Raw genomic sequence first — 25,676 nt, forward strand, 5'->3', positions numbered from 1 at the left:
GAAGGCATGTGATATAAATAGCATACAACTCTCTCTTAATTTTGTTCAAGCACTACAATGTATTCAGTCAACTGAGCATTACTGTAGTGTGTCGTACCTGTACATTATATGTGTTAAGTACCATGATCTTTAAGGCGTAGATGTAAAGAGAGACTCGAAACACTACCTCCCAATCTGTGTTGGTGACTGCAGATCACTTTTACTCCCTTTCTGGGTCCAAGACTACTGTTTAGAGCTGGTACATGTCTTAATCCCAAAGGAGGCTGAGACAGAGTTATGAGTCTGAGGTCAGCCTGTGTCTCTAAGAGAAAAACGACAACAGAACAAACAGAAGGACTGATGTGTGAGGTGAATGGGGACCTGCTGATCTCCCTGCAGTTTGTTCATGGTGTCTACATCATTTTAGAAAAAAAACAAACAAGAAAACATGACATGTGAAGCTTCAGCTTTTGACAAGTAACAAGTATTCCTTTTTTTTTTTGCTATATGTAGTTAGTTTTACATTTTTGGGATTAAGAAGGCATATTTGAGCAACTGGGGTAAAAAATCAAATGTGATAATTCATTGTTTCCATGTGTGCAGAAGTTTAAAAAAATTTAAAAAGAAATCACAAAAATTGATTATGGAACTTTAGTAGTTTATAAAATACCCAGCAAAAAGTTCAGAAGTAAAGATTTAAAAAAGAACTATTGAGGCCCTTGTTGTCTGGTAGGACATTAGGAGAGAAGAGTCAGCGATTCTCCATCTTTTGTTTCTTCTTTTTCATGGCACTGTTGAACCTAATTTAGCCAGGTGGCCTTGGGCTTGTCCAGGCGGATTTTAAACTTGTGACCTTCCTGCCTCAGCCTCCGCATAGCGGGGGCTCCGGGCCTTGCCCAGCACCTTCCATCTTGTTTGTACATAAAAATCCCATAGGTTGTTGAAATACAGATTCCTTGGTTCAGAATCTTGTTGCATATTTCTGGACAAGAAGTTAGGTATTGATGCATTTAATAAGCAGCTGGTGGTGTTCTGATGACCGATTCTGGGCCAGGGATAAGCAAGTGATAGTTGTGCAGACTTATGGGATGTCTGCATGAGGGGTATGCAGTAAAAAAAGGAAATAACAGTGCCTAGAGAAGTCTGAATTTCCAACTGTTAGGAAGGTAGGTGTGGATGGGGCAAGGTTTACTTTTTTGTGTTTAGTTTTCTCTAAATCCCAGCTCTTACTCTGAGGCACTGAGTAGCTGGTGTACAAATGTATACAAGTTTCTTTCCGTGCTTCCACACTTGCAGGCCACTAAGGCAGGTGCAGCATCCATGATTCACTACACGGCTCTGATACTGGCCCGCCTGGTGCTACTTACTCTGTGTGGATGGGTGCTTTGCTGGACCCTGGTTAATCTTTTCCGAAGCCATTCAGTCCTCAATCTCCTCTTCCTTGGATATCCGTGAGTATTTCAGTTTTAAATTTTATTGGCAAATCTTCAGAAGTTATTTGAGTTATGCAAATGACATAATGGAGGGGAAAATGAGATTCTTCATACATAAAGTAAGAATGTAGAAAATTGGAAAGCTAGTAGATACAATTTGTTTTCTTTTCTTAATTTTTTTATGATTTACTTATCTTTATTTTATGTGCATTGTTGTGAAGGTATCAGATTCCCTGGAACTAGATTTTCAGACAGTTGTGAGCTGCCATGTGGGTGCTGGGAATTGAACCCGGGTCCTCTGGAAGAGCAGTCAGTGCTCTTAACCGCTGAACCATTTCTCCAGCCTATAATTTATTTTCTAAACTAGGGTAGTTGGGGAAGCAGGTATAAACCAAGAGCACGTGGCTATCCTCCCGGTGGAGAATTAATTTCAATAAGCACTCTTCACCTAGTAAAGGTCTGTAGTTTAAGAGGAATGTGATCATCAAGATGGCTAGCAGACTTTTTAATTTAAATGGCTTATTGCAAAGCATGGTAGCTCGTGGCTTTAATCTCAGTACTTGGAAGGCAAGGCTGGTGAATCTCTTGAGTTCAAGACTAGCCAGGGCTACATGATGAGACATTGCTTCACCCTGCCCCCTCCAAAAGCTTATTTATTCTCTACATCCCACACAATAGTAATAAACATGTGCTATGGACAAATCTTGGGTTTAAATATATTTACCTTTTTTATGTTTTGAAACTTATATAATCTACCTTTTATATAAGCATTAATTAAAAAGGCATGAGAAATTTAAAATACTGAGTATTGGAACCACCACATCTTTTCCATTTATTCATAAGGTTGTTTTTTTTTTTAAAAGCCACCCTCATTTCTTCCCTTTGGTTTTCAGTGGATTCTTCGTAAATCAGTCCAAGTCTGACAACTGTGGCTCTTAACCATGCCCTGAATCTGCCCATTCCCAGCACTTGAAAGGTGGAGGCAGGAGGAGCATCAGTTCAGGGTCATCCTGAACTACATAGCTTGAGACTCAAATTTCAAGTGTGTTGTCGCTCCCTTCTTTAACGTCCTTCCTTGCCGGGCCAGAGAGATGGCTTAATGATTAAGAGCACTGGCTGCTCTCCAGAGGATCCTGTTTCGGTTCCGAGAACCTACCTGGTGGTGGCTCATAACCATCTATAGTTCCAGTTTCAGGCAATCTATTTCGTTGTTGGTTTTGATTTTGGTTTTTCGAGACAGGGTTTCTCTGTACTTTAGAGCCTGTCCTGGAACTATCTCTTGTAGCCCAGGCTGGCCTCGAACTCACAGAGATCCGCCTGCCTCTGCCTCCTGAGTGCTGGGATTAAAGGCGTGCGCCACTACTGGCCAGCTATTGTTTGTGATTTTTGAGACAGGGTTTCTCTGTGGAACATCCCTGGCTGTCCTGGAACCCTGTAGACCAGGCTGCTCTCAAACTCCCAGAGATCTGCCTGCCTCTGCCTCCTGAGTGCTGGGATTAAAGGTGTGCATCACCACCGCCCGTCTTCAGGCAATCTTGGCACTCTTTTCTGACCCCACAGGCATCGGGTACTCAGGTGGTTCTCATACATACATGCAGGCAAGTACACAGACATCCTTAAAAATGCTTTGCTGAATCCCTTAATTTATAGAGTCCTCTGTGGTCTGATGTTCTCTTCTGCTTCCTCTCATCTTACCCTCAGTCAGTTATTTGCTGCCATAGGACTTCACCACATGACATATCACCATGATAGATATTTATTGCATGGGTGTTGAGGTTAGCTGGGAATCGGGGCCTCTCCGGAACTATCTGCCTGGGTTTATCTACAGACTTGGGATTAACTGGCCACTATAATGCTACTCTCTGTTCCCCATGTCTCATCCTCTAGCAGGCTAGTCTGGGTATGATTACATGAGTTTGGCAGAGTATCAAGAGAGAGTATATCAAGAGAGTGTGATAGGGGTTGGTCACTTTACCCACAGGATGAAGCCAAGCAGTCACATAGGAAGTGTGATAGAACAAGGAAGACTGAAGAATTGGGGTCCCCATCACACTTTATTGTACATTTAACCTCTTGTTTTGTTTTGTTGAGTTTAGTTTTTGAGACAGGATTTCTTGTGTAACTCTTGACTGTCTTGGAACTCACTCTGTAGACCAGGCTGACCTCAAACTCAGCAATCCTCCTGCCTCTGCCTCCCAAGTACTGGAATTAAAAGCTTGTACCACCACTACCTGGTATGTTTCAGCAACATCAAATTTAATGAAACATATAGCTTTCATAGTTTTGAATGATTTTTTTTATTTGTTTTTGTTTGAGACAGGGTCTCACTGTATGGCCTAGAATGTACTATGTCGCCAAGGTTGACCTCAGACTTTTGGCAGGATACTTGTTTGATGGTTCCAAGTGCACAGGGGATTTTTCTACCTGCTTCTTGTGCTTCTTAACGCCATCCCACCCTCTCAAGGGCATCTTCACAGTGGGTCCTGGAGCTATCCCAAACCGTTCTCTCAATCAGTAAATAGCTCATCCTTTTCCTTCCATAGAAAATTATGAACAGGGGCTGGCGAGATGGCTCAGCGGTTGGGAGCATTGCATGCTCTTCCAAAGGTCCCGAGTTCAATTCCCAGCAACCACATGGTGGCTCACAACCATCTGTAATGAGGTCTGCTACCCTCTTCTGGCATGTGGGCATACACGCAGACAGAATACTTTATACATAATAAATAAATAAATTTTTTTTTAAAAAAAAGCTAGTTCTAGGACAGCCGGGACTGTTATAACACAGAGAAACCCTGTCTCGAAAAACCAACAAAATAAAATGCTTTAGGAATCAATAGTTAGAGTAAGTCTAAAATATTCACATGGATGGTTGGGAGGTATACACAGCTCAAGGTAGGTTTTTCTTAACATGTGCATTAAACATAAAGCATTAGCATTAAGCCCTGGGTTTAATCTCCAGGATCAAAAGAAAAATTGTCAATATTCTCAAAAAAATTAGTTCTTTATCCAAATATTACTGTGTGTAGAAATTTATTGTACTTGTAACCTTTTCGTTAATTTACCAAATATTTTCTGTGAGACTTTTATTTCATCAGCTATTTTAGGCACCAAGGTTATCAGTGAATTAACCAGACTTAAATTGTTTTGTAGAGTTTAAATTGGTAACGTGGGAAAGTAATCCAAGAAAATAATACCATCCCCAAATAATATATCTATTAAATGCACAGGAAGTAGTAAAGTCTTATGAAAAATAATAAGGAAATGAGTCAGTATTATGGGACTCCACGTGGTTTTGTTATGTTTTGTCCCTGCCCCAATAAGGTACTTGACAGTCCAGCTCCTCTACCCGTGTGCACTGTGCACACAGCCTTCTCTGAACAGTGCATCTAGCAGCCGTGGCCCCCACTTCAATCAGCTTCATATCCATCCCTCTCTGAGCCGGTGTGTGGCTGAGCAGCCAGGAATAAACAAGTGGCCTCCTACCACAGGTGTGGAATAGGTTTCTTCTCCCCTAACAATTACCAGATTTACACAGTTTTTTTTCAAATATATTCCCAACAAAGAATGCAAAGACTGAGCTGACCTTAAATTGTTGGGGTAGATAAACATTAAGTCACAGTCCTGAAGTGGATTTTGGGGGAAATCTTCTATTTATCATATTATGCAAGTGCATAATTTTGACTATGTAATTAGAATCAGATGCATTATGGGAAGGGATGTGCATAGTAGCAAAATGATTATATGGCATAATCTATCAATCAAAAGAGAGATCGCCCTCATTGCAATCCTGAGTAACTAAAGTCACCCTCCCTGAACCCCAGAAAAGAAGCCCTGAAGAGTAATCTGGGCCTTGGGCATCAGTGTGAGCCTTTATTTCAGTTCTTTGAGTAGGAGTCCAAGAACCTGGCAACACCCAGCTCAGACCCTGACCCCTGGCAGTCACCATATAGAAAAGCTGCATTCTGGAAAACTGTTCACTCAGTAAAAATGATCGTTTCTAGGTATTTTTATGTAGTGTCATTGGGCATAAAAGGCATTATTCTACAATGCATACATACTGCTCCATGATGTGGTTAACGTGATGTGTAAGAGTCGTCTCATTTTCCTGTTCACTCTTGTGTTACAGGTTTGGTGTTTATGTTCCTCTCTGCTGTTTCCACCAAGATAGTAGAGCCCATCTTCTTCTCACAGACTATGTGGTTCAGCACCAGGCAGTAGAGGAAGGTGCTTCCAATGTGGGCAGTTTGGCCAAATCCAAAGATTTCCTCTCCTTATTGCTGGAGTCGCTGAAAGAACAGTTTAATAATGCCACACCCATCCCCACCCACAGCTGCCCCCTATCTCCCGATCTCATTCGCAATGAAGTAGAATGCTTGAAAGCAGATTTCAACCACAGAATCAAGGAAGTTCTCTTCAACTCCCTCTTCAGTGCCTACTACGTTGCATTTCTCCCGCTGTGCTTTGTGAAGGTAAGCAGGTGGCCTGCTCTCTGGACTCCCTGGATTTGTGTGTCAATTACATAAGCTGGGTATTTCTTGTTTAATTCCCCTTTTCTCTGTCTCCCCTTTGGCAGCCTGGATGGTGGAGTTCGGCTGCATCTGGAGTGCACTAATACCGCTCCTGGTTGGCGGATAGGTATTTCCATATATGTGATGCACCCCATAGTAGCTCCCCCCTTTCTTCCTTCCTTCCTTTTTTCTTTGCTTTTCTTTTTTAATTTTTTTAAAAAAGTTTCTGGGAAAAATAAAGAGTGAACTTACAATAGAATTGTTACATAGCAGCTTAAGAGAACCAAGATTTCAATGAAATTTAGCCTGCTGTGGTTGATATTAACAGGGTCATCTTGAATTTAACCTAACCTCTATCTAAAATCAATTTATTTCAATAGAAAAGATAAATGATCTGGATATCACATGGGGCCCAAAGCTTTTGGGATGTTGTAGTGTCCTCCTCTCCCCATCAGAAGCACGCTGCAGCTGGACTGGCCCTTCAGACGCACTCGGGTCTTCCAGGAGGAAACACATAGAACATAATTGTCTCCCTCCCAGCCCTAACTCGCACAGCCAGAAAGTCAGGTTGATTTTGGAGGACTCTGCTCCTGAAGTTTCTGCACGGACAGCAGGACAACCAGTGCATGTTGACTCAGTGGCATTTGTCTGCAGGGCGTATGTCCACACCCTTCCCTGCCTCAGTTCACTGCCAGTGCATGGATCGCTTCTCTTATGGTCTCTTCCAGAGTACCCAGTATTACGACATGCGCTGGTCATGTGAGCACCTCATTATGGTGTGGATCAATGCTTTTGTCATGCTTACCACGCAGCTGCTGCCATCCAAATACTGTGATTTGCTACATAAATCAGCTGCTCACCTGGGCAAGTGGCAGAAGTTGGAACATGGGTTCTACAGCAATGCTCCACAGCACATGTGAGTAGGTTAGAGGGTAACCGTGTAACATTTCTCTTCATGATACTGGTCATGTTTATATGCTTTGTGCGTCATTCTCGTCCTCGCTTTAAACGTTTGTTTTTTATTTATGTGTGTGCTTGTCATCATACTAAAAAGAATACAGGACATTAACTCATTTCTACCACCGTCACCAGCTCCTCGAATGGGTCCACATTTCAGCTGCCCAGCCACTCCAGAGTGCATTATACTCTGGATTTTCCTTTCAGTCTTTACCTTTTGCCCAAATGCAAGAATATTTGGGAATATATGTGTATGTATGTCTTTTAACTGTAAGACATGAGGTTTGTCTTCTCATCTCCATTGCTGCAGCTGTGTAGCTTGAATTTGCTGCTTTCAACTTTTCTAATAAGTCCAAATCTGGTCTAGTAATTTTTCTTGCCTATATTTCTTTCCTTTTTCTTCCTAATCTCTGTACTGTTTGTCTCCCTGTCTCTGACTGTGTGCCTTTACTAGTCGTTTCTGTGCATGGTTCAGAATGCCTAACTTCCAAATGCTTTTCTCCCAAATGCTTTTCTTGTCAGTTCTGAGCACACTCTCATAACCGTCTCTTAGGCCTGGGCCATCTTCAAACATGGACCCTCTTCGCTTTCCTCCCTTTTATAATTTAAATATTCCGCAAATTTCATCTACCAGTTTCCCTCTCATGAAATGGGACAGATTGAGGTGACCTTCCTTCCCCTCTCCCCCCTCAGAGTTCTCCCTTCAATTATCTGCCTTGATGTCTGATACAGATTAGCACAGGCCTTCAAGCCCAGGAACTGAAAGAAAACCTGAATGTGGGCAAAGGACAGATTTCAGTAACAGTTGAAAGTCCAGTCCTAGTACTGTACATCTTCAGGCTACTGGTGGCCATGAGGTGTATCATCACCTTAATGCTGGTAAGTGTGAGCAAGGCCGGTGGAACGTGTTCTCAACTGGGAACACTTCAGGGTGCTAGAATAATTTTTATTTTTAACATATCTAAACTGCTGTCCCAGTTCTTATCCTAGGAAACTAACATTTCCAAAATCAGGAAGTGATAAATTAACTTAGATTTAAGTGAAAAAAAAGTTTAATTTGAAGATTTTCATCCTGCAACTCCATTACATTGATGCTGGAAAGAAACAAGCTTTTCCTTCCCTAATTTCTTTTCCTTAGAGAAACCTCTGTAGAAAAATGAACCAAGAAGATGGTAAAGAGAAATGTCTGTGTACTAGTACCATGTGTTCTGTGTTCTGCTTTATAGCTGCTCCCATCTGTGAGGCACTTGAGTTATGTGATTAGCAAACAGATCCTGTATGGGGTGTGTGACGCAGCAAATGTCTTCTTGCTGTTGTTGTCACCGGCTTTCACTTCTTGTTTGTATCCTCTTCCTGCTCACTTGGGATCCAGATGACAGTCGCCCTCTTATACTTTGTTTTCTGGCCTGCTCACTCTCCCACGCCTGTAAGTCCTTCAACACTGAGTCAACTGTATCACTCGGTAGTTTCTCTGTAATGTATAACAATGAAGTAAGTCATCGTAACAAATCCTTTCTAACTCCTAAGAGCTTGGCTATGGAATTACTGTATGTGTGTTCAGAATTCAGGCAGATGAAGCCTTGAATGCTTAATCTGATTTCCATAGAAATATAGCTGGCCTTTCAAAACACTGTCCCCCAATTCTCAGTGTTCTAATATTGCATTTCTTTCTCCCATAGTTGGTCAGAAAACACAATATGGCCTCAAGGGGTGCTGGTGCGGCACAGCAGATGTCTATATAGAGCCATGGGACCTTACAACGTGGCAGTGCCTTCAGATGTATCCCATGCCCGCTTTTATGCAAGTACCACTTACTTATTTCTCAAGAGTAAACTTAAAAGTGTTAGGAGGCCACTCTGTATGTAAGCATCTAGCACAGTATGTAATACACTATAGGAAGTTGATACTGGCCCTTGACCTTGAGAAATGTCTTTGGAAAGGCAGCCTGAAGTCCACATATCATTGCTCAAAATAAGGCAATTACGTGATTTCCTCTTTCACTTCATAGTTTAATTTGGTAGTGGTGTGGTTTGGGGTATCCTTCAGATACGTTGTATATGAGCCTGGCATGGTGGCGTATTGTATTCCCAGCACTTGGGAGGTGGAGGCAGGAGGATCAAGAACTCAAGGTCAGTCTTGTCTGTATTGACCCTGTCCAAGAATTAACGAGATCTGTGCATTAAAGTTAAAGTACTATTTAATGCAGTAATAATGGGGTCTTTTGAAGTGTTTACCTGAGTTTGAAAGAAAGTTAAAAAAATTAAAATTGAAGAGGAAAAAACAGTAGGCTCTTATTAATTCAGCTCCTATCCCATTTGAACTCAGCCATGAGCTGTGCTCTAATTGAGCGTTTTTTTTAGAACTCCAGCTCTAAGAGTCAGAAGTCTCTGCTTCTAAAGAAAGGGCGGGGGCTGACCAGGGTGGGTGGGGGAAATGGATACGCAGAGGTGTGTGGTGTAGTGCCTTTGAATTCTGTTAGGAGATGGAGGTTTTAGTTTTTAAAAGTTTTTTTCCCCCCATTTTTCCCTCCCAGTTCCTTGTAAGAGCACCACAGACTTTCTGGTTATGGAGGCTTTTGACCTCTGAGGACTGACATTAGGGCAAGATGCCTGGAAATAGCTGTGGGAGAGAAGAGCTTGAGCAGGGTGAGGGCCTTGAGAAGGAGACAACAGCCTTTCCTCTACTTGTGGGATTGCCTTAAGATGAGGAGTGGATCATGTCACAGCTCCATAAGCTTTGATTTCTCCATAAGTATTTAATTCAGCCAGTGCAATCTTGCATATTTGGGAATGAATTATTTTGACCAGTGCTGTCCCTTAAGCTATACCAATTAGATATCTTATTGTAATTTTTTGTTCATGTTGGACAGCTGGAAAACCAAGCCAAATTCATATAAGAAAGATGAACTAATTGCTGGTTTTGTACAACCAAATAGGTAAATCACTACTTCTCAAAAGTGATCCTAGGGCTACCTAAATTGTCATGTTTGTGACAATGATGGGGCCTCTTTTCTAGACTTCTGAGTCAGAATCCTGGAGGAGCCCAGGAATTTAGAACAGTTTTGTCTAAAGTAAGAACATTCAAATTCATATAAACCGCTCTGTGTACGTAGAAGGCAGCTCACACCAGAAATCCTATCCTTTGGGAAAGTAGAGGCAGAAGGATCAGAGTTTCAAGGCCTTTGGCTACAGTGTGAAAAATCCCCAATAAATCAAACCTAATAAAACCTGTCCATTAGCAGTAGCTGTTACACTTTAAAACCTTTATGACCTGATCAGTTTCTAGGTTACTAGTACAGTTAACTACACTTTGCTGTAGAATTTGAAATGGCTTTTTTTTTATGCTAACAAAGGGAAATGGCTATTCTTAATCTTTCTACAACAGTAATTCTGAGCCATTTTATACATGGAGTTGCTGAATATGTTAATATGATTCAAGTTCAAGACTTCCTTTCCCCTGAAGACTGCCCAGAGAAGCCAAGTGTCCTTGAGAGCAGCCAAGGCAATTTAACTTCCATCCACATTAGTTGTTTTTAGTTGGCATACCAGTATAGACCACGTCTGTCTTCATTTGAATGTAGGGCTCTGTGGGTTCATGTTAGGTTGCAATCTGTGTCTCCATATTCAGAGTACCTTTTTAAATAAACTAGGATTAGCCCCTTAGAGTAAAAAATCTGATGAGGGAAAATAAGAAGTCCCATTTTTAGCGTGGCTCTGATGCCTGTTCAGTTCCCATTTTTCTTCTTTGCTTGCCTTTTCGAACCTGATTTTTCCATATTGGGGGAAGGAAAACATGCTCAGCAGAAGTGTGCGAGGTAGAGGGTTTCAGTCAGTGATCATAGTTGGCAGATGGTTTAAGGGAAGATTACGACACTGTTGTAGCTTGGCGAGGTGGCACGTACCTGTAATCCCGCACTCACAAGGCAAAGGGGGAGAGGACTGCTAGTGTCAGCTGGCTTGGGCTACATAGGAAGCCCTGCAGAATTTAAGAAGCTGTCATACTGATATTTCAGTTTGTAATAGTTTTCTCTTTCCCCAGACTTGCCTAATATTGGTATTTATGCCTTACATTAGACCCTAAGATCCTAAGCTAAGAATGATTAACAATACATTTTTGAGTAGTTATATTGCTACTACATTGCAATTTTAATTTTTGAGTCTGGTACAAATTCTAAATTATTTCCATGTGGTCTTTTTACCAATCTGGTCTTAGGTAAATATGCTTTGGAATGTCTTAGATAAAATAACATCATGATACCATGTTAGAAAAAAATCATATTGGGCATAGTCGTTTCTTACATTTTAGAGGCATTGCAATAAAATTTTTCATAGTTGATGAGGGAAAAGGAGAAAGGTTTCAGATCTCAGAAATGGTTCAGCACTGAATATGCAGATGTGCTTGATACTGGGTGTGTGAACTTAGAACTATGGAGCAGTTTAGGAAAATGAATTCAGTAATTTCAGTTTTCCCATGATACAACATTTTGTTTCCTACAGTTCCTGTTTCATCGCCCGTTAAGGCTGCTGAACCTGCTCATCTTCATTGAGGGCAGTGTCGTCTTCTACCAGCTCTATTCTTTGCTGCGGTCAGAGAAGTGGAACCACACACTCTCCATGGCGCTCATCCTTTTCTGCAACTACTACGTTCTGTTTAAGCTCCTCCGGGACAGAATCGTCTTAGGCAGGGCGTACTCCTACCCCCTCAACAGTTACGAACTCAAGGCAAATTAAGCTGCCTCTCAACTCGAGGGAGAACTCAGATAAAAATATTTTCATACGATCTATTTTTTTCTTGCGATTTTTATAAATATTTAAGATATTTTATATTTTGTATACTATTATGTTTTGAAAGTTGGGAAGGGCAAGGGATATTAAATGTATCCATAAACAAGGTGATGTTATCTTTCATGTGTTAGCATATTTGAATATAATACATGACAGGTCGCCCTTTCAGTAAAAGCTTAACCTGTTTGTCTGGCTTTGGAGTAACATTCACCTAGAAACATGTCTTGTATATCTCTTGACACAGTGTCTTAGGTGTGTCTGTTTTCTCTCCAGTCTTTCCTTAGCTTTAGCTCCTCCCCTGGCCCTAGTAATTGCTGTAGAAAAAAGAGATGGATGGAGTTGCCTTCTAGCCCTCAGTGCCCTCTAATTTACATGCTAATAGTGCTGGGGTAATTTCAGCAAACTGGGTTCAAATCTTGGGTCAGGTGCTCTTTGTTGCCTACTGGGAGGAGACCGTCCTAAGCTCCTCTTTGCTGACCTGTTCTTGTGATACTTCTGATTCATTTCACCTGGTGTTCTGGGGTTTGCTGTCACTTTCATGGCTTTTGCTTCCAAAGATTTTCATTTTACTTTTAGTTATATATGTAATAGTGCTTTTCAAAGACAGGAAGTGTATAGTGTGCCTACGTTCATGAAGATGTGAAGCTGGATCCCAGGGAGAGGATGAGTGGAAACACGGGTCTCTAGAGTGTGTGGGAGATTGAAAACCCTCAACCAGTGGGGAGGATGGGCATGCCCTTGGCAGAAATAGCCTTAGGTGCAGTCTCGCTGCTACCTCTTTATAGTAGCGCTGTGCTTGGAGTTCTCGGGAAGGAAAAATAGGAGAAGTTGCTGCTCTGTCCTCAGAATTTGACCTGTACCCAAAATTGGTGTTTTAAATTTCATACTCAAAGGCTGCAGATCAGCTCCGCGGCACTGTGCTTGTTTCATATGCACGGGGCTCTTCATTCCTCAGCATTGCAAAGAGAAGTAAATAAATTCCATACTTTAGAACCTTCATATTTGTGCATTAGCCCTTTAGGACACCTCTGTCCTTGCTATGAGAGTTATTGTGCTTACAGCTTCTTGTTTTAGAGAAGAAATAGAGCTGGGCTTACCTGCTTAGACTTTGAAGCTTTGGATGATCCAGATGTGACTTATTAAGCGAAAAAGCAACCTGATAGTTAAAAAATTTAGCTCTGCAAACAATTGAGGAAGTATTAAAAGGAAGCACATTCTAGGAATAGGTTTGTGCACTGCCCACCTTTGTGTTGCAGCTAGCCAAGGCTTTCTTAGTTTGATGTGGATGCTGCTCTTAACATTTGAGTATCTGACAACCAGTCTGCTAGCGTTCTGCAGATGTGTTGTCCTCCAGGTGTCCTAGGTGTCCTCTAGGCAGGCATTGGGCAGTAGGAAAGGCAGGTGCTCATCCTGAGGGCGTGTGCTGAGCTCTTTAGTCAGCAAGGCTGTAGTCAGGTTCTGGCAGTAGTGATGAGTGCAGTAGAGAGGGCAGTCAAGACCAGGAAACAGGAAGTGGCACCTGTTAAAGGCATCTTTTAAAGAGGAAAGCGGGACTTAATTTGGAAAGCCATAGAATGGCTGAAATGGCTCACGACTACCAGCTGTTAGAAGGCGTCTCTAAGGAGTGCTTTTGTTTTCTTTTCACAGCCCTTCTGTATCGGTGTCTGGAATGGGAAATTACGGGTGTGTATCACCATCTGTCTGAGGAGATGCCCCTTTTTTTCCTCTCTCCCTCCTTCCGTCCTCTCTCTTCCTTCTTCCCCTCACTTCCCCCCAGCAGAGTTTCTCTATGTAGCCCTAACTATCCTGGAACTCTCTTTGTAGCGCAGGCTGGTCTTGAACTCAGATCGCCTGTCTCTGCCTGCCAAGTGCTGGGATTAAAGGCTTGCACCATGCCTGGCTGAGATTATTTTATTTTTAAAGGAAGAATCTTGTAAAGTAGTCCAGGCTGGCCTTGGGCTTGTGCTGCTCAAACCTGAGTCTCCACAGTAGTGGTGTGTGTTACCATATTCATTTCAGGGCTGATGTGTAATTCTGTGTCTGGAGGCCAGAGGCACTGGATCACCTGGAGCTGGAATTACAGGTGGTTGTGAGCTATCTAATGTGGATACTTGGAACTGAGCTTAGGTTTCCTGGAAGAGCAGTAAGTTCTCTAAACTGCTGAGCCATCTCTATAGACCTTTAACATAAAAGTGATTTTGTCAGCCAGGCGGTGGTGGTGTACTCTTTTAGTCCTAACATTTAGGGGGCAGAAGCAGGCGGATCTCTGTGAGTTCCAGGCTAGCCTGGTCTGCAAAGTGAGCTCCAGGACAGCCAGGCTGTTATACAGAGAAACCCTGTCTCAGGAAAAGGAAAATTATTTAGTTTGTGCATGTGTTTTTACAAGTGAGTGTGTCTTTGGAAGGCAGATAATAATTTTTGGGAGTTCTCTCCTAACTTTACATGGATCTATGGGTTGCAATCAGGTGTCAGGCTTGTGTGGAAGTGCCTTCATCTGCTGAGCCATCTCACAGCCTTAGGATCTGATTTCTCAGCAAAAGTCAGACACAGCGAGATAAAGCCATGTGTGCTTTAGCCATAGTGAGGATACAGCTGACAGTCTGCTGGAGTTGAACTCAGGTTGTGCGGCCTGGTAGCAAAGCCTTATCCACTAAGCCATCCAGCCAACCCAAGAACTTCATTTTATAGCAGCAAGAGCATTGACTTTATGGGGAATCACTTTGTACAGTGGAGGAAGAAGAAAAGGAAAGCACAGAGTTAGTATATTAGCTTTCTTGCCATTTAAAGTGGTTCAGCTAAATATAGCTGAGACACCGAAGGCCGGGAAGCTGCCATCTAGCTATGCTTTCCTTGGAATCTAGTTTTCCTTTTCTTGGCTAACAGTTGAGCTAGGTTTTGAGGTCAGCTAAGGGTGCATAGTAAGACCCTTGTGTCTCAGCAGCAACAACAAAAGGTCCCAAGTTGGTTCTTGTGTACAGAAACAGTTGAGATAATTAATGAGAGAAGATAGGCGTTTTTAAAAACAATTTAATGTGCCGGGCGGTGGTGGCGCACGCCTTTAATCCCAGCACTCGGGAGGCAGAGGCAGGCGGATCTCTGAGTTCGAGACCAGCCTGGTCTACAGAGCTAGTTCCAGGACAGGCTCCAAAAAGCCACAGAGAAACCCTGTCTCGAAAAACCAAAAAAAAAAAAAAAAAAATTTAATGTGTATGAGTCTTTTGTTCCCATGTATGTCTGCAGTGTGTCATCTGATACCCATGGAAGCCAGAACAGGGTGTTGGATCCCCTAGGAACTGAGTTATAGATTCTTAGGAGCCCCCATATGGGTGCTGGGAATCAAACTTGGATTTTCTGGAAGAACCCCCATGTTGTTCTCTGCAGAAAAACTGATCCGTCTCTCCAGCCCCCTAGACTGGTCTTATAAACATGATTCTTCCTCTGTTGAGAGCTGGTTTGGTACAAGAAGAGCAGATGGGTGCCAGGCAGGTTGAGTGGACACCATAAAGCCATATGTGGCGGTGTATACCTGTCATCCTGGTACTCAGGAGTCTGAGGCTGTCTTCAGATTTGATGATAGTGTTGTTAGAATAGTGGTGGGCCAGGCATTGGCAGTCTCCACAAATGAAGTAGAGTAACAAGAACAGAAAGAAGGTTCCAGAGAGTGAAGGCAGGACTTTAGGATAACAAAATACGGAGTATGAAATGATGTATGTGTAACCCTAGAAGCACATAGTCAGAAGTCATCAGAGAGCAAGGTAGATCAGTGGTAAAGGCACTTGCCATCAAGCCTGACAGCCTGAGTTCAATTCCTGAACTCTGGAGAAAACTTTCAGACCTGCAGCTTGTCCTCTGTCCTCCACATGTGCACTTTGGCACTTGACACACACACACAATTCTAAGTGAGTAAAATTGAACTGTAAACATAGGCCTGATGAAAGAAGCCCATGATCTCTGATACTGAGGAACTGGAGGCAGGAGGGTCAAAATCCAAGGCCTAGTTAACTATAGAGTAAATTAAAGACTAGTCTGAAAAACTCAGACCCTGTCTCAAAATCAAAAGCCAAAAAGAGTACAGGGTTGGGGAGTGGTGAAGTGGTGTAGGTAAAGTACTTACTGTCAGTGTGGACAGTGCTTTTGGTTCCTGGACCTTGTGGAAGGAACTGACTGAAAATTGCCTTCTGCTCTCCACATACGCCTCAACCCCATCATGTTCACACACGTGATAAATGTCATTTTGAAAAACGAATGCAGGGCTAGAGAGGCGGCTCAGCCGTTAGGAGCACTTGTTCTTGAAGAAGACCTGGATTTGGTTCACAGCACCCACGTGGTGCCTCACAACCACCCGTAACTCCAGTTCTAGAGGGCCTGGTACCTCCTGAACTCTATTGGTAACGAGTACACTTGCAGGCAAAAGACACACATAATAGAAAATTTGAGGACTAGAGATAGGTAAGTCTGGTAAACTGCTTGCCCGGCATATATGAGGGCTTAGTAATACCAAGTAAGAAAAGAAGAACCATGTATAATTATTGCACGGGTGTTGGTAGATATCCCTTAAGAACAAAATTCTTCCAGGTGCTGATGGGATACTTGATAGTAGGAAGTGGAGCCTGGTACTAAATCTAGGACATTTGGCACATTGACTGTACCACACCTGAAAAAGAGTTAAAATAGTTAAAAAGAGAAAAATAGTTGGGACCATGCATTCTGATAGGGCTTTTGTGGGGGACACGGAGGAGCAATGGTGCAGGAGCAGAGTGAGAAGCTGGGAGGACATCTTACGACAAAGAAGTCTGGTGGAGTAGAAGTATCCTCAAAGTCAGGAAGTGAACAGTTGAGAGAAGAGACTAAATGTATGTTCCTTTCACACCCCGATTCCCGTGTGTGTGTGTGTGTGTGTGTGTGTGTGTGTGTGTGTGTGTGTGTGTGTGTGTGTGTGTGTGGTGATAAATGCTAGGATAGCGAACGTTGGCTTTACTCTTTCAAACACTGGATGATGGATGACCACTCGGTCCTCAGGGTGGGGTCTGGCTCAGTGGACAAACCCCTTGCTGTGCAAGTTCAGATCCCCAGCACCCACAGAAAAGTTGTGCAGGGGTGGCAAGTCATAATCCCAGCCCTTGGCAGGGGAGATAGAGTATCCCAAGGGCAAGCCAGCTAGACTAGCCTACTGAGCAAGCTCCAAGCTTGGTGAGAGGGTCCACCTTAGGAAATAACATGGAGAGTGATTGCAGATGACATCTTCCATCAGTCTCTGGCCTCCACACACTTCGAACATGCATAGGTGCACAAATCACAGTGTCCACCCCCAAAACAAAAGTCCATAACTGATTCAAGTTATAAGGAACCCGAGCCTGCACTTATGCAGTGGGTTCATAGCTCTGTTTAAGCTACAGAGTTTCAAGGAGTTGGCTGTCTTTTTTTGTTGTTGTTGTTACAGCTTGTACTTGGTACAGGATGTCAATTTATCCTGGGTGTTTGGTTAAATGACTGTGGTAAGAGAGCGAAGTTGCAAACAGTTGATTATTAAGATGTAGCAAAAACAAGCTAATGGAAGCCGAGCATGGTGACGCGTGCGTGTAATCTTGACACTTGGGAGGCTGAAGCAAGACTGCTGTAAGTCCAAGGCCAGACTGGACTACATAGTTTCAGGCCAGTCTGATCCAGAGAGTGAGACCCCATCATAAGTTTCTTTCCCTATGACCCGCATTTATGTGTATGGGTGTTTGGCCTGATGTGTGTTTATACCCCATGTGTGTGCATGGTGAAAGCCAGAAGAAGGGAGGAATCTCCTAGAGTGGGTGCTGGGAATCCACTCAGGTCCTCCGGAAGGACAGCCAGTGCTCAGCTGCTGAACCGTCTCTCTGGCAGCTCCTCTCATCAACTGGTTTTAAAAGCAAACCCAAAATTTATGGAAGGTTTGTGAAATCTGACCTTGATGTCACACAACAAACTAGCAATGTGAGCATAACGCCTTGTGATTTATGTCCTTGTGTTGATTTTGGTGACCCCCATGTCCTCTAACCAATAGTCCATCCCAAGAATTATATTTTATATGATTTATTAGAGTACATTTTAAAGCATAACAATCTCTTTTAATTATACTTAAATTTCTCTATGGGTATGTTTAATATATTTTTTTAATGAATAGAAAACATTTTGATTATATCTTTGGAAACATTTGTAGAGTTCAAAAACAGCTTGCAATCGATGATGGCTGCCAGTAGGGTCCTTTGAAAAAAGTGCTTTGCATTGCAGAATTTTAAGCCAGAAAGTACGGTGGCGCTATGTCGATTCAAAGCATAGGGGTTCGTGGCTTCTTACATTAGCACCTACTTTTTGACCCACATTGAGAACCCAGCCCTGCATTGCTCACGTACCCCAACCTAAGTGATCGCTGTGTGTGTCAATCATTTTGTACTGCCTGAACTGGCCGGTCTCAGCCAGTCACCTTCTGCCGTATCCCCCTCCTGTTATTTTCTCCTTCCACCTCTGTTTGGCTCGGAAAGGAGGGTACATTTGTTGTAATTACACACTCTGAGCTGACCTTCCTCTTTGAAATGTCTGCAATACTCTTGGCCAGCAAACCCCAAGATGCATGTTGTCATCAAGCAGGACCAGCTTGATAGAAGGTAGTCCTAATTTATGTAAGCAGGGATTGGGCTTACTAGAAACTTCTTCCATCCCAGTCCGAGACAAACTATCTTACAGTCTCTGAAGGGTCCTCCCCCCACCATTTTTGAGACAGGGTTTCTCTGTAGTTTTGGCACCTATCCTGGAACTAGCTTTTGTAGACCAGGCTGGCCTCTGTCTCCCAAGTGCTGGGATTAAAGTCGTGAGCCACCACTGCCTGGCTTTCCAGAGCTTCTTAATCAACAGTTCGTCTTGGGCCTGTGATTTTATCAACTGCAGAAATTGACTTTTTTTTTTGATGATCGAAGTCTCTGAAATCCTTTCTTATGGTGTGTGGGATCTGAGCCTACTTGGTTTATAAGTAGACATCCAACAGGTAGACCTTACAGCCAACAAGGACTGTGCAAACCATCAGAAATACTTAGTAGCTCATTTTCACTTTGATCTTTAAAAACAGAATTCTCAACACCCAAGTGTCTTACTGGTACATTTTATTGGACTTGCAATTCTGCTTAACTAGATTATTTGAAATTAGTAGGTCATTTGATACTGTTAACATCCCTACTGAAAGGCGCTAGTCGCCGCTTTCTGCCTTCTCTTGGCATCTAGTGGTTCTCACCCTGCTCCCAGCTGTTTCGGGCTCTTGGATTGCCAGTGTCCCTCCTCTTCGTCAGACGCCTCACCAGTGTGGGAGTGCCAAGGTAACTAGTGCCCTCTCTCCAGCCTTTGATAAAGGCTTGATGAGGATGCTGACAGTGACATTTTTAGTGTCTCCAGAGTCCAGAATTTTATCTTGGGTACAATTTTGAATTTTAAGGCTTATGTTAAGCCAGTAGTGTATTTCATAATGACATCTTGGTCAGATCTCTTCATATTCTAAGAATAAAGGACAAAAATTCAATGCTCTTTCTCCACTCGATTTTGGCAAAAAAGGGGGGGGGGACCATCTTGTGAGGACTGTTTTGTAAATAAATATGGATTATTGACTTAAGCAACAGTAATATGTCAAAAAAAAGGGTACATGTAAGCATTTTGCTTGAACTTCAGCCTTGAAAATGAGCTCCCCCGGGTTGCGGACTGGCAGTTGCTCTGAGGAGTGACTCCTGCTCTTTTTGGCCTATCAGCAGTCCTGACGACAGTACTACTTCACCTGGATGGAAGCAAGTAGTCTGCTTGCCATTCTCAGGGATCCAGTATTAGAGCCCCCGGTGGTGGCCAAATGGCGACCCAGGGCATCTTGAGGAAAAATTTCTTTGCCATGGAATGAGTTTCATCAATGCAGGCTTACCCAGCCCACAAAGTGTATGAATATGTATGTGACCGTTGATAGCTGTAAGACCGTCAAAAAAGGACCACACTTGAGAAACAGGACTCTGAGATGGGAAAGTCCCAAACCCTTCTGGAATTGACTGGCTAAGAAAACTTGAAGTAAGGAAGATTTCCAAATAAGTATCAGGGGGTCATGGGGACACCCACATGCCCGTTCTTCTGAAGGTGATGTCGCAAATGAATGTTATCTAAAGGAGCATGGCAATCATTCTAGAAACCCGCCCTCAGGATTGAAGTCATTTGTTAGTGTACAGATGGTGGCTTTTCTGTCTACCTGCCAGTACAAATACATCCTAGACGTATTAGAAAATTTAAAACAGTAATTAAGTAGTTTCAGTGTTCCGGTGCGTGGCTCTCTCCCTCTCACGTCCCACTGGAACGAGTCTTTGCTAAGGCATTACCATGAGTGCGCTGAGCCTCGCTCAGAGCTTGCTAAGGCAGGGATGCGGTTTCAGATCTTCAGAACACGGCCTTTCTCATCTCTCCACACATATTTCTTCACCTTCCGTGACTAGGGGGGACTGCTGTGTCCTAAGATTTCTCGTGGGTTGATATCTCATGGCTGTTGGTCCAGTGCTTTCCTTGCCTACCAAGAAAGCAAAGGCTGAAGACCTAGTAACTGTTCCTGCGCTCCCTCACGGGGGCTCACTCTCATTAGCTGACTTACTAGTTAGCCTTGGCCCAGGCCCTGCTTAAAGGGGTAGGACAGGACTTCAGATCCTTGCGGTTAACCTGGGAGGAAAGGAGGGCATGACATCTGTGCTGAGGCTTCCTTCCACATTTCCACTGGAGATGACTTCAGCTGAGCCCCACCCAGTCGAGTACTGACTGACAGGGGTCAGCCCGCGGGTGCTGCTAGTCTTTCTCTAAACTGAGCTTCTGGACAGAGCTCAGCCAGGCTGGGGTCTGAAAAGTGCCCCATTAAGCGTTTGAATGGAAGTACCAGGTATCTTCCAGCAGGTGTAAGGAACACCAGATTGGTTTACTGCATCTGTTTGTGTCTAGACAATGTCAAAGAGCAAATCTGAGTGCTCAGGTGGATGGTGAAGGGGAAATTAAGACAGAGAGAGGTGTCTCAAATCTGCCCTTGAGTGAGAGAAGGAGAAAGGAAGGGAGCCACTGGCTAAAGGCAACACCTCTTTGAGGACCATGAATGTCAGTGACAGCCACTGCTGGGGCCCCTCATTGACCCCTCTCCTGTCATGCTGGGCCCAGACAGCTTAGTGATGAATGGTCAAGCTGAGCTAGAATTTTCTCCCCGATGCCTGGCCAACTTTAAACACATCAGGTCCCTATGAAGTTGTGCCTTTCTTTGAGGCTTCTCCCTATGAGGCACTTGGATTCTGGTACTAGTAAGAAAGCAGACACGTCACTCCTGCAGACCTGTATGACTTTTCCGTCCCACACTATGTGACTTGCGGTCTTCAGTCCCCCTAACTGCTGGGTTTGTTCATCAGAGTTCAGCACAGGGCAGGTGGAGGGAGTCGCGAAGCCAGCACCAGGAAGCGTTCGTGGGTGGTGCCAATCTGGGGCTCTGCTCTTGAGTACTGATTGTGACTTTCTCTGTGGTTCATGGATCACCTCGGACAGGTTTGTAGCAATCCCAGGGAGAGAGCGCAAGAAAGTTCCCCCACCTGGATACCTTAAGTGCATGTTAGTTTGCATTTTCAGATCTGCTTCTACTTGGGGGTAAGACATTTTTACAGAGCTTACAGAAAACTGGTCTAAGAGAACACGCTTTAAAGAGCCTAAGAAAAGCACGAAGAAGCCTTCGGTGGCAACAGGAAGATTTTTCTGACTCAGGCAAAGGATTGTTCTTTCTTTCAAGGGATACTAACACAGCCAGCTCTGAACAGTATCAGACAGTGGTGATGGAGAAATGCTGTGACTCACAGCCGAGCCCCAGTTTCCGCCAGAGGCAAGAATTCCATCTGCTTCCCTTGCCTAACCTTCCCAACTTGCTCCTGTGGACTTACTTAAATCGGACTTTTTGGTCCTTGTCTTGACCATTCTTCTGGCAAACGGACTCATGCGTGGTCAAAGACAAAGAGAGAGGCAGGGAAGTGGGAGATGGGGGTGGTCAGAGGCCAAAATAAGCCTCCATTTAGATAACTCGTGCCTGGAAAAATGGCCAGTTGGTCCTACAATAACCTCCAGATGAACCTGACGTTTTTGCAGACACCATCAGGCCAACTGGTCTCATTCTATTTGCCTCCCACTTCTTCCATCCAGAATCACGGATCTCCGCTGGGGCTGGTAAAAACAGCTTGTTGACGTCTCTAGTCTCTGGCCATTCTTAGGGATGGTCATCTTATTCCTAAGAGTAACCCCTTCCGCTGTGACCCACGTGTTTTCCGCCAACTCTCCACAGAGAAGGCCAGGGGAGACTGTCTGAGTGGGGCTTCTGATGGGGGACAGCAGGACCTTGGGATCTATCATTGCGGAGGAGGAGGGTAGGTGGTCCATGATGGGGAATAAGATTAGGCTCTGAGGTCTTCCCGGCCTTGACCTGTGGAAAGACTTAGGACCCGCAGACGCTCGCTCCAGTTTCGAAGAAAGAAGGTTCTCCCCTGATGGTTCTGTCTCTGATGTGCGTTTCCTGCATGGCACCATCGCATCCTGTGTGGAGAGCAGACTGGCGGCCCCTGGTTCCGGAGAGCAGAAGGATCCCTCGCACGCGCAGGATGCAGGGCTGTCCTTCCTCTGGGATGCAAAGGCTCCTGTCTCTTGCTTTGGTTGCTGCTCTTCCTCTGGGCTTTCCAGGGAGGAGGGAGAATCATCTTTGGTGAGTTTCTGAGGGGTCTCAGTGGTTGAAACAGGCTCTTCCTGCTTCCTCTCTAGAGGCTGAGCCCCCCCTTCCCCTGTGTTCTGAGAGGGCAGGGGCTGTGGGATCTGCGTGTACTGAATCTTGGGTGGGATCACAGGGACAGCCTTGGCCTGACACATTTTGATCATGAAGGAGGTTCTTACCGCTGACACACTCACAGGAGCTGAGTTCCGACGGCCTGTCAGAGCATGGGCAACCATGTTCAGGTCCTGAGTTTCCTGGTGGTTCCAGGGGGCTGCTTGACAGTGAGAGGAGGTCACCCAGGTGACCTTGGCGTCTCCTAGTTCAGAGAGCTCTATGCCAGGTGAACTAAATGAAGCCCCGTTCTCAAGTCGGAAGAGGTCAGCCATGGGTGTGGCAGAGTCCAAGTTGAGGGAGGAAGGCCTGTGTTTCCCTTTGGAGGGCACACACTCAGTGCTCTTATGCTGTAGCTTCAGGGGGTGCTCCCCAGGCGAGGTGCTGTCTGGAGCCCTAGGTGAACGTTCTGTGCTGCTCTCAGGCCTGGGGACACGGCTGTGTTCCACCTGAGGGTTGCTGAGTCCTTGCTCTGGTTCCTGCTCCTTTCCCTCTTCCAGACTGCTGAAGTTGGTTTCCACTGGTTTGGGCGGTACACCAGACGGTCCCTTCTGGCTGGGAAGAGCCTCTAACCCTTTCAGGCCAGAGAATTCTCTGAAGGCTTTCAGGGCTTTTTCCTCCCACCCAGCACTCTTATTTCTGGCCGCGGGGGGCTGCAGGGGCTCATAATTCCTCTCCGTTTCAAGGTCGGCACAGCTGCTGGAGAAAGGAATCTCGAGAGTCCAGTGACTCTGACCAGTGCTTTTGCTATCTAGAGAGCGGCTCTGGCGAAGGCTGGGCCTGTGGCAAAGTCTCCTCTCCAGTCGGTGGGCCTGGGCGCACTGCACCTGCGACTCCTGCACTTCTTTCAGGGTGGGAGAATGAAGGGGACTGGTCACCCACTGGGGCTCCTCCCACGGTTCTACCATCTCCAGGCCGTGCTGAGCTGTGTCTGTCCCCGTGTCATCTTCATCACAGTCTGAAGGCTCCTGTGCTGCGTGGGGGGCATCCCCCTCTTCTGGAGGGGAGACTTCGACCTCCTGTTCTGGGCTCGGAAGACTGGGGCCTTTGCTCTCGGGAACTGCGCACTTTGCATTTTGCTTCTCGTTGAGGCTGGCAATGGCCTCTTCTCTCTGACAGAGGCTAGTGACGCCAGGACTGTCTCTGGGTTTTGGCTGCTCTGTGTAGGCATCTGTCCTGGAATCCATGGATGATCTGTCTCTGTCAGGGCCTTCCTTTGACAGCAAGACTCGAGGCTCCTCCTCCAGAGGAGTTGGAGGGGGAGGAGCAGGAGGAAGTGGAGGAGAGAGATTTCTAGGGCCTCCTGTGTCTGTCCTAGCTGGAGAAGACACCTTCTCAAACAGAAGTAATTGCAGAGGTGCCAGACCGGCTGGGTCCGGGCTGAGCACCTGCTTGGACTCTGACCGAGGGATGCTGCCAACCGGCTCCAGCTTCTCTCTATTGGCGAGGACGGCAGCCTCCTGTGTGCTCTGATTGGCTGAGTCCCTCGTCCACACTTGCAGAGGTGGAGAGCTACAGGGCAAACTCGCAGAGGCCTCTGGGAAGGGAAATGGGGCTGGCTCTGTCTCAATTATTGGACTTCTCTTCTGATCAGGGGGTGGCAACGAGGAGAGCTCCTCCTCTGATTCAATGATTTTCAGTTCCTGTTGAATCTCAGGCCAGATCAGGGTGTGAGCTAAGTCATCTTCATCCTGAAAAACAAGAGGACCCTGGTTACTTTGGAGTCCAAGAGGGAATGGGGTGATGCCATATTCCAGCCAGTGAAGGAGGCAGCCCCAGCCATAACCATGGGTGTCTGGAATAGGTTGTGTCTTCCTGTTTAACTTTTTCAACATCCTAAGATGATACCAGGTAAAGGCTTGTTAAATAGATTAAACAAATGACCTGAATCATACAGTAGATTGGGATGGAAATCCAGTCCTGTCCACAGAGGAACTCAGTCTGCGGCTGACCCTCCTCAGTCAGTTCTTAGCACACGCAAGTGCTTAGCCTAGCAAGTGCTCCGTCACTGAGCTACGACCCAGACTCCCACTTACCTGTAGTGCATTCCTTGCCTTTATCATATCAAAATGCAATTCCCTTGTAAAAAGAAGCATCTCAGGGAGTCTCCACCCCCCCCCAGAGGTGTGCGTCATTCTGCGAAAGTCTGATATGCCTCTGACCTTTCATCTCTTCACCCGGCTCTGCGTCTAGAGTACTTGAGGGTTAAATCCAGGGTCGTCTCGACATGTACTTTTCTCTCCCACCCTCCCTCCGTCCTTCTTCCTTCCTTTCTTTTTTTCTGTCTGTCTCTTCTTTCTTTCTTTTTTTTTTTGAGACAGGGTTTCTTTGTGTAGCTTTGGAGCCTGTCTTGGAACTCACTTTGTAGACCAGGCTGGCCTCGGACTCACAGAGATCCGCCTGCCTCTGCTTCCTGAGGGCTGGGATTAAAGGCGTGTGCCATCACCGCCCGGCCCCTTTTATTTCTTTCTTTTTTTTTTTTTTTTTTGGTTTTTCGAGACAGGGTTTCTCTGTGGCTTTGGAGCCTGTCCTGGAACTAGCTCTGTAGACCAGGCTGGTCTCGAACTCACAGAGATCCACCTGCCTCTGCCTCCTCGGCCAAAACCAACTGGATTCTACTTCCCTGCATTCCTGTGTGAACAGTTCTGCCCTTTCTTGTTTCCTTACTTCACTCAATGTTTCCCTTCATGGATCTTTTACTCAGAAACCCTGTTATGTCTCCTCACCACTCCATACCTCCACTGCGCCCTGGACGCTGACTTTTCCCTGTGAGGCTGGCAGGGACAGTGGTGACAGTCTTGGTCGCACAGCCCAGCACAGTGCCTGGCACAGAGTGGGGATTTAGGCCATGTGCCCAGTGAAGGAATGACCTGAGGCCTTGATTTGCTAACTTGTAGTCACCCTGGTTCTTCCAGCACCAACCGTCTTCCTCGAGGTATTGTCGCTGGTATTGGGGTTCTCCTCACGAGACTCCAACCCCCAAAGAATCTCTGCCAATGCAAACATGCTTTATGGGAACCCTTGCTCAACCCTCCTGAGGCCACAATATTTGCCTAACTCAGCTTTGCCCTAACTCTCCCCATATGGTCCTTTTGGTGTTTTCTGGAAGCAAGTTAAAACGCTGTAGGCTTCCTTTACCCCCCGGCCCACG

General features: G+C 45.0%; 2 protein-coding genes across 3 annotated transcripts in view; one reads left to right on the forward strand and one right to left on the reverse strand.

Moving 5' to 3' along the window:
• The window catches only part of Tmem39a (transmembrane protein 39A), a 28,631-nt gene extending 16,975 nt beyond the window's left edge, over positions 1–11,656 (forward strand). For both annotated transcript variants that reach the window (XM_075962562.1, XM_075962571.1), the window contains 5 exons: positions 1,276–1,430; positions 5,539–5,881; positions 6,649–6,836; positions 8,557–8,677; positions 11,374–11,656. In XM_075962562.1, the coding sequence (XP_075818677.1) occupies positions 1,276–1,430; positions 5,539–5,881; positions 6,649–6,836; positions 8,557–8,677; positions 11,374–11,607 (1,041 nt within the window). In that variant the 3' untranslated portion in view covers positions 11,608–11,656. The remainder of the gene's footprint in view (positions 1–1,275; positions 1,431–5,538; positions 5,882–6,648; positions 6,837–8,556; positions 8,678–11,373) is intronic.
• Positions 11,657–17,705: 6,049 nt separating this feature from the next.
• Positions 17,706–25,676, reverse strand: part of Arhgap31 (Rho GTPase activating protein 31) — a 112,548-nt gene continuing 104,577 nt past the window's right edge. The window contains exon 12 of the mRNA XM_075962584.1: positions 17,706–24,216. Coding sequence (XP_075818699.1) covers positions 21,823–24,216 — 2,394 coding nt within the window. The 3' untranslated portion in view covers positions 17,706–21,822. The remainder of the gene's footprint in view (positions 24,217–25,676) is intronic.

Source organism: Microtus pennsylvanicus, chromosome 1 (assembly GCF_037038515.1).
Source record: "Microtus pennsylvanicus isolate mMicPen1 chromosome 1, mMicPen1.hap1, whole genome shotgun sequence".
Classification (NCBI taxonomy): domain Eukaryota; kingdom Metazoa; phylum Chordata; class Mammalia; order Rodentia; family Cricetidae; genus Microtus; species Microtus pennsylvanicus.